The sequence below is a fragment of the Phyllostomus hastatus genome, unplaced genomic scaffold (genome assembly GCF_019186645.2).
Source record: "Phyllostomus hastatus isolate PE091 unplaced genomic scaffold, TTU_PhHast_1.1 phas_contig_40, whole genome shotgun sequence".
Taxonomy (NCBI): domain Eukaryota; kingdom Metazoa; phylum Chordata; class Mammalia; order Chiroptera; family Phyllostomidae; genus Phyllostomus; species Phyllostomus hastatus.
The window spans coordinates 56,624,685-56,641,325 of NW_025333872.1; the positions used below are offsets into that span (position 1 = coordinate 56,624,685).

Below are 16,641 nucleotides of genomic sequence, written 5' to 3' on the forward strand. Positions count from 1 at the left end.
CAGGAGAGACAGCCAATGAGCTTCCATGATGCTCACCAAGAGTGCCATCCTGGCCATTCGGATGCTCTAGAAATTCCTTCTTAGTGTGGGTACTGCTACTGGCCTCCAATACCTTAAAAAAGTGGGTGTGTTAGAAACTGAACCCACAGCAGGATGGTCTGGGCCACCAGGTCTGTCCCATACATCAGTGCTCATACATTCCTGGAGTTGCCTGAGAGATCACATACGTGGGAACGGTCTACCTCCTGGAGGAGGGCATGGGACTTGTGAGACCAGAAAGTCTACCCCTGGGGGAGAGGGTGGCTACAGTGTGCCAGGAATGGGTGTGGGGCACTGCAGGGCTGCTCCCTGAAGCCCTAGGGGTGGCCCAGGACCCAGCCATGGCAGCTCGGTTCCTTTAGCCCATTGTGGCAGCACCAGGGTCACCGTTCCTTATGTATTCTGCCATAGGAATATTTGGAAAGCAGTGCCCCAAGGATCAGGTTCTGGGTGGAAAATGGGAGAGTCTGGCTATGTCTCCTTGAGTCCTTCCCTAAACCACCTCCGAGCCTCTCAGGGCTACTGAATTCTCTAAGACACTCTAAGACCAAGCGCTCAGTGCGGGCCTTCCTGGGAATCCTTCAGCCAAGGGAAACTTGGCGAGGCTCGGCCCACACTCACGGTGCCAGGCCCTGCAGAAGCTCCTCCCCAGCGCCAGGGCCCCTGAGGCCACAGAAGGGCTAAGCAGGGAAGCGGGGGAAATGGGGTCAGCTTTCCCAGCTTTGTGAGGCAGGGCCCATAAAGAATCAGCCAGGTGGGATTCACTTATGAGGGTGGGCACACAGTATAGAAGGGGCTTTCTCTTAGTGCCAGGTCTGTGTCTTGAGCCCTGTTATTTAGCAAGGAAAAGGACAAGGTTTGATCTCAGGTTATAGCCCAGGGCTGAGAACCTGGCTGTCAGACAGAAGCCAGGAGAAGAGCGGCCAAGGGGGTCTTGGAAGGCCTGACAACAGGTCTCTCCTCCTGGCCTCTCTTGGTGCGGTACTTCTATCTCTGCTCACATCTGCTAAAATCTCTTTAAAGTGCCTGGATCAGACACATGCACCCAGACCTAGCCAAGTTCTATTTTCATCAGTTACCAGCAAGTCAGACCCGACTTCCTGCTCTGAGGAAGCTCCAGAAGGTGGGCCAAATCAATCAGAGCTGCAGAAGCTGCGTCGGACACCCCTCCAGGCTCCAGCCCCCAGCCCCCAGCCCCCAGCCCCCGGGGATCTGGGGTTAAATCAAATGCTCTGCTTTGGTTCTTTAGGACACAGCCCCATTAGAGACCTGTCTCCCCATTCTTAGCCAGCCAGCAGGGTCACCTGCACAGCCCCATTTCTGGGGAAGCTTCTCCCGTTTCCTTGATGATATGGAGGCTGTGTCCATGATGCTGAACCCGAGAAGACACTAAGCTGTCCCTTTGGAGTCAAGACATCTCCAGGGTTTGAGGGCAGGTGGTGATAACCACTGTGGAGAGCTCCCGACTTGGCCTATCACTGTGGTGGCAACTTCCACTCTCTCTGGAAGCTGTTGGGTTGGGGCTGAAACTGGATATGGGCAGTGGCAATGAGAGAAGGGTTTGACTTTGAAGGCTCTTGTTTTAAAAAAAAAAGCCTGCCCTGTGAGGTGGAGTTGAGACCATGAACTTCCCCACTTCCCTGCACGGTGATTAGTGCCATGGGAAAGGAGTGAAGCAGAGCAAAGGGGAACAGAGAGTGACAAGGGCTGATATTCTAGACAAGGAGGTCAGGAAAGGGCTCTCTAATAAGGAGGCATTTGAGTAAACATCTGAAGGGAGTCCAGGAGCAAGTCACATGGACAGCTGGGGAAGAACCTTTCAGAAAGAGAAAATGGCAGGGGCAAAGACCCTGGGGCACCAGCCTGCCTGGAGGACACAGGAAAAACAGCAAGGAGGAAGCTGTGGCCTGAGCAGGTAGGGGACAGGAGAGATGTGACCAGGAGATCAAAGAGGTAGCCAGGGCCGGGTCACCCAGGGCCCGTAGTCCCTTGTGAGGGACTTTTTTTCAGAGTGACATGGGAGTCATTGAGTGTTTAGGGCAGAGGGCGGGTATGATCTGGCTTATTTTTTAAAGAACCAGAGTGGCCACCGTGGGTGGTGAAAGGTGGCTGGATTCTGGATATTTTTAAAGTTAGAGCAATAGGATTTACTGATGGGTGAGGAGTGGAGGGTGGGAGAAAGAGGGGAGTCGAGAGTGAGGTTCCAGATGTCCAGTCTGCTGGCCCAGGTGTGCAAGCACCTTCTCCTTGATCCCCGAGGGAGGCCCTCTGCACACAGGCTCAGGGAGAGCCCCGGAGCCCAGCAGATAGAGACCGGACCCTGGTCATAACCACTGTCCCCCTAGCCTGAGAATGACTGCTTTCCTCTTCAGAGACGCCGTGGCCCTCCTCAGACACCTGCCCCAGGGCCTTACCAGAGACCATCTCGCCACCGTAGCCCTGCTTGACCAGGGAGAAGACCAGCTTCTGCTGGTGGGCACAGTCGATGCACGCCTGCACCGCCTGCTGCAGGACCGCCGACGGCCTCTCGGGCCCGAAGTGCTCGGGCAGCTGCTGCACCTTCCTCCTCTCCAAGTAGGGCCCTGCGTTGGCTTGCTTGTTGATGTAGAGGCAGACTGTGGAAACAGAGACCCACAGAGCCCAGTGTCAGTGCCCCCTTGGCCCTGACCTTGGAAAGCTGGAAAAAAAAAGGCAAAAGTGGGACCGACTCTTCCTACTTAGTAAGATAAGAGGCAAAGAGGCCGATCACCCCAACTGCCGGGGCTTATTCTCAAGACGGTCTCCCAGGTGGGGACAGGACAGGTGGGCCCCTGTGGAGCACTGAAAGCTGAATGCAAACAGCTGTGGAGGCCCGGGGCCGCGTGGGTAACACGTTTCCACGCTGGGCACGTACACATGCAGAATCTTCCCTGCTCTCCCAGGGAGCTGTCACGCTACACATACTGTCTGGCGCTTTTCTGTTAACTTGGGATGAATAAAAACGTGAAGATATTGTTGATTGCTTCAAACACCATGTATTCTGCTTCTAAAGAGAGTGCTATTTACAATTTCAGAGGAAGTAAACACTCAGCCGCCTACTCAGATGAGCCCAATCAATGGTTTTCCACACTTGCAAAGTGATGTATCCCATCAGTAAAAAAGAACATCCCCCAAAATGTGTTTATTTATTCATAGGTTATATACATTCTTGTCTGTATTGATGTATCATGTGCATTTTAAAATGTAACCAAGAAAAAGAAAAAATGTTTAAATCCTCACCCAAGGACATGCTTGTTGATTTTAGAGAGAGGGGAAGGGAGGGAGAGAGAGAGAGGGAAAAAATCCATGTGAGAGAGAAACATCAATTGGTTGCCTTGTGCATACACCCTGACTGGACCAAACCCACAGCCTAGGCATGTTCCCTGATCGGGTATTGAACTCGCGACCTTTCAGTTTGCAGGATGATGCCCAACCAACTGAGCCACACCAGCCGGAGAAAGAAAAAGAAATTTTTAAAGGATGATGTAAAAATATATATTAATAGTAGGTATCATATTTTCTTCTATACACTGACTCTCCTCTTCTGTCTGCCCCCCTCCCCCTCTCGCCCTGGAGGCCGCCGGGGCCAAGGAGTGCTGAGGAGGGGCTTTCAGAGGAGACCAATGGGGTATAAAACAGTAATAACAATGGTGAAGAAAATTTGTTTTCATTGACCATCTATTATATTCCAGGCACTTTATATAATTTATCTTGTTTCATCCTGAAGACAAGCCTGGGAATTAGACATTATTCCTTCTTTACTAAAGAAGAAACTGAGGCTTCAGGTGGTCAGAAGTTGCTCATGAAGCCTGTAATTGTAGGTACAGCAGGGGATTGGACGCAAGCCTTTCTCATGTCAAGGCCCACGCTCTTCTCAGTCTAGCAGGCTGCCTTCTCTTCTACTCGTCAAAGATGATTAAGGAGATATGAGTAATAAGAGACCTTCACATCAGACACTGTGTTAGGCCTCATGGAGAAAACGGTGAACCAAACTGACAAGATCCCTGGCTTCACGTATCTTAGGGCCCAGCGGGGGAGGCAGACCTGCTCAGCCAGTCCCAGGGACTGATGTGGGACTGCGGCCGGGGACACACTGACTGGTGCTGGGAGAGCCCCGGGAGAGGCCCTCGGCACACGGGCTCAGGCAGGGCCCTGGGTCCTGGCAGATGGAGGACAGACCCTGGCCACAACCACTGTCCCCGGGCCTGAGAATGGCGGCTGTCCTCTTCAGAGAGACTCTCTGAGGACCCTGGCAAGAAGCTGCTGAAGGAGGCACGTATGCCTGAGCTGAGAGTCAAGGGGGAAATTGGGTGACCAGAGAAAAGACCACTCCAGATGGAGGTTGAGACTATGCTGAGATGCTGTGGCAGACCCTGGGGACCACGGAGAGCAGTGGGCTGCGTCTCAGAAGGAGGGAGCTTCTGGGGCCGTGTTGGCCACTTTAATAAGCTCGGTCTTTACCTAAAACCAATGGGGGGAGAATGAAGGAATTCGGGTGTGGTGGGAGAGGGCAGTGGGGCTGTGATGAGTGGGGACCGTGTGCGTGTGTGAGAAAGTCTGATTGCTGTTATTCTTAGAGTGGAACTGTTGGTTGGAGGATGTCCCATGAGAGACACTGGGCTGCGTGCTCCCCTGACTGGACTGCAGGGTGCTGGCTGGGATTAAGGGAGATTAGGACCCTTCAGAGACCTGGAAGTACAAACACAGGGATGGAAACTCTTCAAGGTGGGCAGGCTCACTATTGGTACAAAGAAAACCTGAGTCTGGAAAGAAAAAACTGGGCCACCAACTACTCTTTCTAGTCCTACCGGAAGGCAACCAGCTGAACTCAGGATGCACTGAAAACCAAATTTTAAATAATCCAAGCTGTGAGACACCTGAACTTGTGTTCTCAGAGAATCTGGTTGTCTTAGCTGCCATCTGGATGACACTCTCCCTCCTGTAATTGAGCTGCCTGGGTGGCAGCTCTCTAATTCACAAAGTAACTGTTAGATGACGGGCAGGCCGTCACAGCCTTGGCGCTCATTCACCTGACCTACCTGTGAGAGCCTGTGGGACTGCCAGGCTGGGGATGGTGGCTGCGTCCTGAGGGATGGAGCTGAGGTCGGGCTCCGGCGTACTCCGAGGAGGTGAGAGGGCCAAAGGGGTCATGAGTACCCGAGACTTGAGCTGCAAGAGAGAGCCCATTTGGTCAATAAAAATCTGAGAATGCTCTCTGCACCCTGGCAGACTATTTCCTGGATGGCAGTTAACCATGGCTACTCTAGCATGCTTCCACACCTTTCTACTGTGCAGCTTTGGGGGCTGAACTTCAGATTCAAGTCCACATTCAAGATTTATGTTCAAGGTCACACTCATAGGTTAGCTTCATATCCCACCCTTACAGTGGAACCACCCAAGAAATGACTGTGTCAGCTGGTGAGAGCACATAACAGAATGAGTGGCTGTAGCCTGTAACCCCTCTGAGTGCAGGATGCGGGATCGGGGACAGTTTCCAGCCTGAGCCCCTGGGCTCGCTGGAGTCCTGTAGACAGTGCTTTCCCGACAGCCACCCAGAGTCTGACACTGCAGCTCATCTCACTCTGCAGAGCTTCCTGCTAACAGAGATTACTGGATCCTTCTGCAAAAGAGAGCATTAGCTATTTCTCCAAGGGGCAAATACTGTCCTGGGTTTCTTTTCCCCAGCAGAGACTATCGATGGCAGCCTGGGTGTGGAAGGGAAAGCATCCTCTGCTAGTGAGAAGCAGCCACCTTGAAGGTCTCACTTGAATCACAGATGAGGAGCTGAAATATGCTGTTATGGATTAAGGAGGAGATGACTGGCTAATGATGTCAATACCAAAAAGTTGCTCTCCATGCCAAGGTTCAACAGACAAATTTCTAGTCTTAAGCTTTCCATCCCAAAATAAGTCGATCACTTCACCTCTTCACCACTACCAATGTGAGGGTGCTTGCCTCTACTGAACTGCACGAGAAATGGTTATGATGGCAAATTTTATGCCATGTGTTTTTTCCCACTATTTTAAAATTTTTGAAGTTTTTCTTTTGTTGTTTTGCTTTGAGGATGGGAAACATGTTTAAATGCTAATGGAAATAATCCAGTAGAGAGGAGAAATTCATGGTACAGGGGAGAGCATGCAGACCTGCTGCCATCAGCACTGTGAGTAGGCGAGAGGGGATGAGATTTAGTGAACAGGGGGGTGGACTATGGCTTTAGAGGTCACCAGGGACCCTGCATTTCACTGCAGTATGAAGGAAGGTGGAATATAAAGGTCTGGATCCGGGCTGGGTAGATGTGGTGGTGGGAGCTTACAGAAGGCCCCTTCCAATGGCTTCTAATGTCTAGTGCTGCTGAAAGCTGGGTGTGAGGACAGGGGAGGGCATGTTAATGAGCTAGGGGGTGGGGGATGGAGAGTGGTTGCTAAGCAGCATCGAGGGCACAGTGGGAGGGTGGAAATTAAAATGAATTTAAATGGAGATCCGTCAACAATGAGCGCCCTGGCTGCACAGGCTGTCTGCGGCTCTCCCAAGAGACTCTAGAAATGGGAAGCTACAATTAACAACAGAGATTTCATATTATTCTGAGGTTAGAATTTGAAATGTTAGGGGACCTGTCAGGTAGCAACACATGCCTAAATATTATAAAAAAATGGAAAAGAAACCTCAGAAGTAAAAGGAGTGGATCCAAAACCTGCTGTGACTCCATCACCGTGACTTTGGTGTGATTTCCTCACCTGCTGAGTGTTCCAAGGGCTGAGGCCACCCTGATGTTGCCCCAGGTCGTGCACCAAGGCTCCCCTGATAGTCTTCGTGGGACTGATGTCCTGCTCTACACTACTTGTGATGGGGAGGCTAGTGGTGAGTGTCCCTGGAGACTGCGGGCAACGGCCTCTGGAGGAGCCTTGGCTAAGCCCTCCTACATAGGCTTATAGCCCTCGGAGCCCCCAACACACAGACAACAATGCTGGTAGGGAAAAAAAAACAGGACTGGCAAGTTGTCATCTTCCCTGCTGAGGCCTTTAAGTAGATCACACTAATATCCTTGTGATCCATCTTCCCTAGAAAGATTCATGATAATGACAATGACAATGGTGATGATGATGATGGTAGGGAAAACTTAGAGCCAAATGCCATTTACCATTCATGTAAACTTCATATCAACCCTAACATAATTCTTCCTCACTATTTTAATACTTATTAGAGAGAGATCTGCCCATTGAACTCACCTCCAATGAGGTTCCTCACCTCCAATGAGGTGACAGCCAATTATAATTACAATTACACCTCTGTTACCTCTGCCCGCCATTTCTGCCCAAGTGAAACAATTAAAGGGATTGGATTAATTCAACTGGTTACAAGGAAAACCATCTCTATTCATCCAACCTCTAAAACCACTTCTGGGGCTTTTGACCAAAGAAAAAAATCCCATGCAAGTATAGATGGTATGTGACTTTTTAAAAATATCCTTTTAGGAATAGAATAAATCATAAGTAGGAATACCCTTTGACTTAGCATTCTAAAATTTCTACCTCATTGCATAATGCAAAGAATCAGAAATAACCTAGCTTAGAAAAGAGAGTCACCCACAACTTTAGAAAGGTCCTAAAACAGATATGAGCCCACTGCTAGAAGCGTCCTTTGGTGGAGTGTGGACACCAATGCCGGTGCCTCTCACATGCATGGAATGGAGCTCCTGTGAGCCCCAACCCATCCACGCTATGCTCTGTCAAGGCATGTGTCTTTGTCATTGATTGGGTTTGAAAAACAAAACTCGTTTATTTGCCCTGGCTGATATGGCTCAATGTATTGAGCAATGGCCTGTGAACCAAAGGGTCACCAGTTCAATTCCCAGTCAGGGCACATGCCTGGGTTGCAGGCCAGGTCCCCAGTAGGGGGCACACAAGAGGCAACCACACATTGATGTTTCTCTCCCTTTTTTCCTCCCTCCCTTCCTCTATGTCTAAAAATAAATAAAAAAAATATTTTTAAAAATTGTTCATTTGCTTTGTTTTTCTTTTAAATGAACAAAATAAAACAAACTGTTCCTATCTTGGTTAGTAATGCTATTCTTTAATAAAGGGAACCAGGGCTTTTTGAAGAAACAGCTGATTCCAGGCTGGGGCAGGGAGTACCTAAGATGAGTCTGGAGTACCTTGTTGTGCCAGAAACTAAGAAAATACTAAATACACACAACAGTGATGGGGGAGGTCATAGGGACACAGAACTTCCAATGACCAAGTCTGCAGCAATATGAGCAACAGTTAAAGAATGTAGTAATAGATTATAATTCACAGGGTGCAACAAATATCCACTACTCCAATCTCCTATGCATAAAAATCCAAATAATTTAATTTTAGAGCATAACACCTTACTCCTAAAGTGTGGACTGCACATAGTAACTTCCTTCCAAAAAGGACAGTATGGAAATGGGGTAGGCAAGTAACTTTACAGTAGGGAAACCTGTCAGACATCACCTCAGCCGGGGTCAAGGTCACTGTCCACGGTGATAAACTATATCAACAGTACATACCCTTGATGTGACATGATGGAAACAGTCTTCCCCAAAACTCATAACTCCAGTCTAATGAGAAAAACATCATCCAACCTAAATTTCAGAACATTTTACAAAATACTTGACCAGTACTCCTCAAAACTATCGACATCATCAAAACCAAGGAAAGTCTAAGAAACTTTCCCAGCCCAGAGGAGCCCAAGAAGACACAATGACTAAATGTAATGTGGTATCCTGGATGGATCCTGGAAAGCAATAGGAAAAAACTAATGACTCTGAACAAAATATGGATGTTATTTAATAATAATGTATTATTGATGGTTGAGTAGTTGTGACAAAGGTACCACGGTAAAGTGCGATGTTAACAATGGGAGATACTAGGGGTGGGTATGTGAGAATCCTCTATCTTTGTAACTCTTCTGCAAAAGTAAAATGGTTCTAAAATATAGTTTGTTTTGAAAATATTAAACAATGAGATCTGGCAGAACAAACTGGGTAAAATGGAGAGGAAGGAGGCAGCAGAGGCCTCTTTCTTGGCAGCACAAGATTGGCAGGAGGTCTGCTGCCCAGGACACCTTGCTCTTACATATAGGGGCTAAGCCTTGGCCTGCAAAGCCAGCAACCCTGTACAGAAGCTGGCAACGATGGCACCTTTACCTGCAATTCAAAACCTCAATCAAATGAGTCTGTGACTCCTCACCCACGACGTGGTTACCAGTGGCTGGAGGGCTGAGCTTCGCCTGGTTGAAGTGTTGTGGTGGGAAGAACAGAGGAGTGGCATTGGCCCCTGCCAGCAGGAGCCTCCGTCAATGGGGCTGGGAGTCTGGGATCCACTCATCTTGCTTTTCTGTTCGCAGATCCAAAATAAGGGCCTAGAGAGTTTCTTGCTCCAGCTGTCTTTCAGGGGAAGGCCTTCTCTAAGACATTTTCTAGAGAATCACTGGAAAGACTTGGGAGGGGATCTGGTTGCCAACTAAGATGTGTGGCCAGAGGACCATAAAGGAGAAAGAGTCAGTTGATGTAAAGTTCAAGTATTTATCTAGAAATACTGTGGCAGAAATGGAAGTACCGCCAGCAGTATTTGAGAGGTTGACAAGAAGCTGGTAATCAGAGGATGAGGTTGTGGTGGGGGGAGCATGAAGACATTAGAAGCTGCCTGCTCAGCAGCAGAAGATGAACCAACAAAACAAAATTTAAAAAGAAGTTTGGGGTGACAGTGGACATACACAGTGGAACAATAGCTTTGGGATCTGGGTCGAAGTCCAGCTCTGCACTCGCTGACCCTCCTCACTCTTGTTACTTCGGCTTCCAGAGCCAGCCTTTTTCTCCTCTGTGAGGGACGGATGATAACAGCCCCTCACAAGGAGGTGGCAAGAATTAAATGTGAACAGGAAGCACAGGGATAATGAAACAAAGTGAGAACCCAGTAAGTGTTGGTTATCATTATTGTCACTAGTATTATTGCTATTATTAGAAATTCCAGAAATGCAAATGAGTTCCAAGTTTCTTGTTCATGCAGCCATGGCAGGAGGGGAAAATTGCTCATCTTTCCCAGGACCTATCTGCTTTTTCCACACTTGTCACTTGGGTTCACATCTTCACAGCTCTTTGCAAACCCACCCCCCTCACTCTTTGCAGATGATCCCCTCTGAGAAACATGCTCCCAATACATATTGCAATGGTTCCTAATTGTTGCTTAAGCAGCAGCTGTCCTTTCCAAGTCTCATCAGTTAAGTGAAATCTAAAAAGGAGAAAAAAATTTTCATTCCATGAGGCATTTGCTCATTCAACAAATAAATATCGAGCATCTACTATGTGCTGGGAACTGGTCTAGGTGTTGAGGATGCTGCTGTGAATGAGAAGATCAAGTCCCTTTCTCAATGAGCTAATATTGTAGTAAGAGGAGACAAATAAAAACAACACACACTAAAACATCAAGTTGTAGTAAGTACTACTCTGAATGGTAAAATATGGTGGTGTGATGAAAAGGGACCACATGATCAGGGTGGGCCTATAAGGAAATGACATTTACATCAGGATATGAATGGCAAGAGAGAGCCTGTGGGGACCAGGGAAAGAACTTTCCAGAAAGACAGAATGACCCATGTAAACTTCCTAAAGCTTGGCTTCTTCAAGGAAACAAAAAGGTTGGGTGGGATGGAATTATAGACAAGAGGCAGAATGATGCAAAATGAGGTTTATAGGTGGTCAGGCTCGATCATGAGAGGTTTCTAAGTCAGCATTGTAGATTGAATTGTGTCCCCCCCAAAATGATATGATCAAGTCCTAAACCTTGGTACCTGGGAATGTGACTCAATTTGGAAATAGAGTCTTGGCAGGAGTAATCAGGTTAAGATGAGGTCACACAGAATTAGGGTGGGCCCTAATGTCAATGGCTGGTGTCCTTATCAGAGGAGGAAAATTTGGACCCAAAAATCAGACACGAAAGGGAGAAGGCCACGTAACCATGAAGGCAGAGATGGGGGTACGCGCCTGCAGCCGAGGAGCACCGAGGACTGTCAGCACCCACTAGAACCTGGGGAAGACGAGGAAGAGCCCTCCCCTATGGCCTTCAGAGGGGGCATGGCCCTGCCAGCAACCTGATTTCAAGCTTTTAGCCTCAAGACCTATTGTTTTAAGCTTCCTGGTCTGTGGTGCTTCATTACACTAGTAAACAGTCAGATGAAGGAGTTTGCATTTTAGTGTAAGAGTTATAGAAACAATTCGAGAGTTCTAAGTGGGGAAAGATACAATCCAGGTTTGTTTTATCAGGATGAGAGAACAGGTGGGGGCAGGCAAGTGGAGAAGGAACACTAGTTAGAAGGTTGTTGCACGGTCCAGGTGACTGACCCAGGGCAGAAGCAGCGGTGGCAGAAAGAATTACTTGGATTCAGAATGTACTTTGGAGGTGGGATTAAGGTGATAGATGAGAGAAAGCACAAAATCAAGGGTATTTTCTAGATTTATTCACATTAACTTTGTTTTGATAGTATATTTTTATTATATTAGTTTTAAAATATTGGTATTTTACTAGTTGCTGATTTAGTTAACCTTAGGAGAGCAATAATCCTGGCATATTCTAAGTTTCGATACTCAAGCAGTAAACTTGAGAATGGGACAGGACTTCTCTGCAGAACTTCCAGGCGAGGACATGAAGAGGAGGAGAGAGTCCCCATTTCCTCACCTGGGAAATGGGCACGGAGAACAGTCACCCGCTCACGCTGCCTGTCCCAGCGCAGGGAGTGGCGGGAACACAGGGCTCGGAGACAGGACTGGGGCGCTAACCCTGGTCCTGTTTCCAGCTCACACAGGACTCTGAGCTGCTCACTCAGCGCCTCTGGGCTTCGTCTTCCAAAGCCATCAAATGGAGCAGAGTTGTTGGTTTATAAGTTCTTTCTCAACTAATAATGTTATATATGTCCCTTGCCTTGGACTACTTTTGAAAACCTTAAAGAATTTGAGACAAAATCGGGGGCAGTGCCATATTTTGAACAGGAGAGATGTGGCATCCTGAATTTCTTTGGAGTTCTGTTTCTGGGAATGTAGAAAACTAGGCTATATAGATCATTTGAAAACATGCTGTCAATAATGAGTGAAATGTCAGATTAATAAAAATACAGAGGAGCTGGCAGCATATGAAGAATAATCAGGCCAAAATGTTGGTGAAATCTAGGCCGTGGGAATTTCTGCAGAGCCCAGGGTTCACCCAAAGGGCTACAACCTCAGAGTAAGGGTGAGTCAGCGGCGAACTTGTCCGGCCTACCCCTGCCCATACCTAACTGTGAGAAACGTCCTGAAACTGGCAGAGGGGTGTGCAAAATTCCTGAGGCGATATTACCACAGCCGGATCTCACACAGATTTGCGGCCCAAATTCACAGAGTTTGGGAAATCAAGAAAACCTCAGACAGTGAATTTAGTTAAAAAATTACCCAATCTGTCAGTGTTCCCAGGTACCTGGAAAAGTAAACACAAATCATCTCCCAAAAAAGGTCTCAAAAAAGTCCCTAAAAAATATTTTAAAGCCAATGAATAACAGAGTTCAAAATACCCAAACACATAAGAAAGCAAGGAACCAAAGCAAGAATGAGCAATAAAAAAACACAGGGAAAAAAAACCCTCTACAAAGACTTTAAAAATTTTAATTATCAGACTTAGATGATAGAAACAACTGTGATATTATGTGTAAAGCTGAAAAGAACAAACTTGAAAATATGTCTGGAGATCAGAAAACTATAAAAAACAGCATTGCAAAATTTTAAAAGAACCAAATTTAACTTGTATAGATGAAAAATACAATAGCTGAAATTTAAAACTAAGTGGACAGATTTAATGTGCATGAAACATAGCTAAGGGAAGAACTGGGGAGCTGGAAGATATGTCGGGGAAATTATCCAGAAAGTAGCACAGAGACAAACACACACCAGCTATGGAGGAGAGGTGAAAAGACATGGTAAAAACAAGAAAAGTTCTAACAAATGGAGTGTCTTCCATGTGCTGCAACGAAATAACTGACAAACTATGATTCTACACCCAGACAACTTATTTTTTCCAAAAGTAAAAACAAAACGAAGATACTACAGAGGACAAAAGCTGGAGAATTCATCACTGGAAGAACTATAATAAAGGGACTTGTAAAAGATGTACCTCAGAAGAATGGAAATTGATCCCAGGTGGAAGGTCTGGTAGGCAAAACAGAATTAAAAAAATTAAGTGGTAAATACACAAGTGAATCTAAGTGAAAATGACTACTAAAAAGAATTATGTCTTAAGGAATTAAAAAAGCAAAAGAGAATTAGAATGTCCTAAGATCTCTGTATTATCTAGGAAGAAGTAACAGCAAGGTTAATTTATAAAACTTTAGTAAGTATGTGTGCTGTACTTTCTAGAGCAATCAATAATACAATAGAAAACAGAGTGCTTAGCTTTCAAAGAGGAGGGAAACATTAAGTTAAAAGACATGAAAGAAGTCAGAAAAACAGGTAAAAGGAACATAGAATGAGCGAGGCAAATAAAATACACAAGACAAGAGGCAGATTTAAGCCCAAACCTGCCAGTGCTTTCTTTAAACATTGATGGACTAAATGCCTAATTAAAAGACAAAGACTGTTAGTATACTGGACGCTGTGGGTTGAAATGTGTCCCCCAAAAGATGCTGAAGGCCTAATGCCAGCGCCTGTGAGTGTGATCTTTGGAAACAGGGTGTTTGCAGATGAGCAAGTGAAGCTGAGGTCGTTAAAGTGGTCCCTAGTCCCATATGACTGTGGTTCTTAGACAAAGGGGAAATTTAGACACAGAGACAGACACAGGCAGAGGAAAGACAATGGGAAGACGCAGGGAGAACACCAACTATGGAGCCAAGGAGTGCCCGAGGCTGCCAGAAGCTGGGAGAAAGGCTGGGACAGATCCTCTCTCCCAGCCCTCAACAGGAATGAACCCCGCCAACAAACTTGATCTTGGATGTCTAGCCTCCAGAACTGTGAAACAATAAATTTCTATTGTCCAAGCCACCCAATTTGTTCTTTTCTTATTAAGACAGCCCTAGGAAACTAATAAGCCAGATTTTTTTTAGCTCGTTCCTCCTCCCTCCCTTCTTCTCCCCACATGTGTGTGGTAAGGGCAGCTTTATCCATGTCCCTGCCTGTAGCTTCCCTTGGGGGCACGTTCCTCCTTCAGATTCCCTCTCTCTTCATGCCGAACCCCCTCAGGGTTCTGAGGGGAGCAGAGTTGGGGAAATCTGAGCACCCCACAGTGTTTAACCTCAGGGTTTGGTCTAAAACCCTGCCTGTTGGAAATACAAATCAGCTCCAACAACAAGTTTGTAGTCATTGAGCTAATTAATTCCATTGCTAAGAGTCAGCCTGTTTCTGGGTCTCATCGTACTTTCCCCCCCTGTGTTTGGGGGAGAGATGAAACAATGGTCTGATTTCCTCCTGACAGAGAGGAAGACAAAAGAGGAGGCAGTGAATATTCCATGGGTATTCAGAAACAGGGCAAAAAAAAACAAAACAAAAACTCTATCACTAGATAAAGTGGAATTCAAAAAACCAGATCTATCTGTGAGGATTACTTAATGGAGTCTTGTCCTCTGTATCTGGTGACCACAGCAATCTTTGGTAAAGACCACACATTTCAAGGAATGTTGCGTGTGACTGGGTTTCTTACAGACACCGTTTAAGGGGCCATGTTCTACGTTTCAGCAGGCGCAGGGTCAGAGCAGGCAGCCCCGCAGAGGAAGAGGGGACATGGGACTCCAGTCACAGGCACCTGTGAGCTGCAGAACTCAGAGCAGAGGGAGATGGACCAGCTTGCTTGAGTTCACTGAGACGACTGTTAGGCTTTCAGGAATACCTCGAGTTAATTGTTAAACACAACCATTACTAAGAACAAATGTATGTATACTTAAAGTATTAAAGTATATTAAAAACAAAGGTAATATATATTGAAAATGCATCATTTTCTAATTACTCCACCATTGTGTCTGTGTGGAATCATGGGAATACAGACGCAAATGGTGTGTTGCTGCACATGTTTTCCCAAAATCACGTCCAGAAACGTCACATTGGTGACTTGAAATTGGCCATATTGGGAATATTTAGACTTTGGAAATTGGCAAATGCTACAAATAAGGACTGGATTTATTATTTTATTAATTTATAGATTTAAGAAAATGTTTAAAATGCAGATTAAAAGTATGTCTTGTCTGTAGCCGTTATGCTGGAAATAGTACAAAAAATAAAAATTTTTTTTGTTCAAAACTATTATCCAATTCAGCAAAGATGTCACATCCTTGACAGATGAAAGAAGTTCCAACATACAACTTCACTGTTTACATTTGTCTTATTCCTTAACATCAGTCAAAACACCAACTAGCATTCACCTGGGAGCTCAACCCAGAATGCTGGAGACAGTTACCGGCACACCACTGCCCCAACCTACTGCTGAGCCTCGGCCCTGACCCTGCTGCAGCCCTGGGGTGGGGGCTGGGGGTGCGGGGCAACAGAAGTCCAAAGGAGAGACAGTTCCTGCCCTCAGAGCGGCACACGGATCAGCCAGAGGGCGTGACTCCTGCCTTGTGCCTGTGTGGTCATTTCCACCGTGGACCACAGGCGGCACTGCGCACTGACCCTCGGGAAGAGGGGGCCCTTGAAAACAGACACAGGAAGTTATTAGATATCCATTCCTCCCTGGCCTACTAGGAAGCGACATTTAGTGTTCATATATGTGATTCTAAGGCAATATAAGATCTGGATAATCAAAGAAGCATTGAAGCCAATTCAACGTTTGTAATGAAAACACATTTTAAAAAGAAGCTTTAAATAAGTGTTGAGACAAACAAAACCCTTTCATCTTAAGTTTGAACATTCTCTTAATTGAGATTTTTGTGAACCTGACTTCTTACTACACAGTGCCAAGAGCACATACTTTGGGTGGGGGGAGGGGAGATGACAATAAGGAAAGGGGAACAAAATGAAATGTTGTGTTTGCCCATGTTCATTATACAATTACTTTCTCTGAAATTAAAATTTCCAGTAAACAGAAAACTGTCCTTTAAGTACTTAGCCAAGGCTGCTGGTTATTCCAAAATACCCATGACGCTCATAGCTTTAATAATAGAATCCCTGAATTTTAGCTCATCACCTGGTCACCAGCACTACATTCTCCCATCTCCCTTGGAGGTAGGAGTGGTCCAGTGACCAAGTTCTGGACAGTGGGATGCAAGTGTAGGGGTGTGTGCAACTTCGAGGGCTGGGCCTTTAAAAGGGAAAGACCTGCCTCCACCAGCTGTGGCCCTGTTCTGCTGGCTGGAGCAGCGTGGTAGTGAAAACTAGAGAAACCGTTTTAGAGCATGAGCTAGAGACTTTGTGTTAAATAGCAGAGCAACAATGTAGAAAGAGGCTGGGTCCCCGTCACCATCAGGCTATCGAATCAGCACCAGATGGCCTTCTCAGACTTTAATATGAGAGAGATATTATTAGCTTCTATCTTCTTTAAGCCACCATTATAGCAGCTGAATTTCTATCCTGAATAATACCAACATTACCAACATTTTAGAACATTTTAACCATTTGAT

At 46.3% G+C, this 16,641-nt stretch overlaps 1 protein-coding gene across 4 annotated transcripts in view; it reads right to left on the reverse strand.

The window, feature by feature from the left end:
- The window catches only part of SCML4 (Scm polycomb group protein like 4), a 93,635-nt gene that overhangs the window by 34,353 nt on the left and 42,641 nt on the right, over nucleotides 1-16,641 (reverse strand). For all 4 annotated transcript variants that reach the window (XM_045843489.1, XM_045843487.1, XM_045843486.1 and 1 more), the window contains 2 exons: nucleotides 5,097-5,226; nucleotides 2,454-2,654 (listed from right to left, as the gene is read on the reverse strand). In XM_045843489.1, coding sequence (XP_045699445.1) covers nucleotides 2,454-2,654; nucleotides 5,097-5,208 — 313 coding nt within the window. In that variant the 5' untranslated portion in view covers nucleotides 5,209-5,226. The remainder of the gene's footprint in view (nucleotides 1-2,453; nucleotides 2,655-5,096; nucleotides 5,227-16,641) is intronic.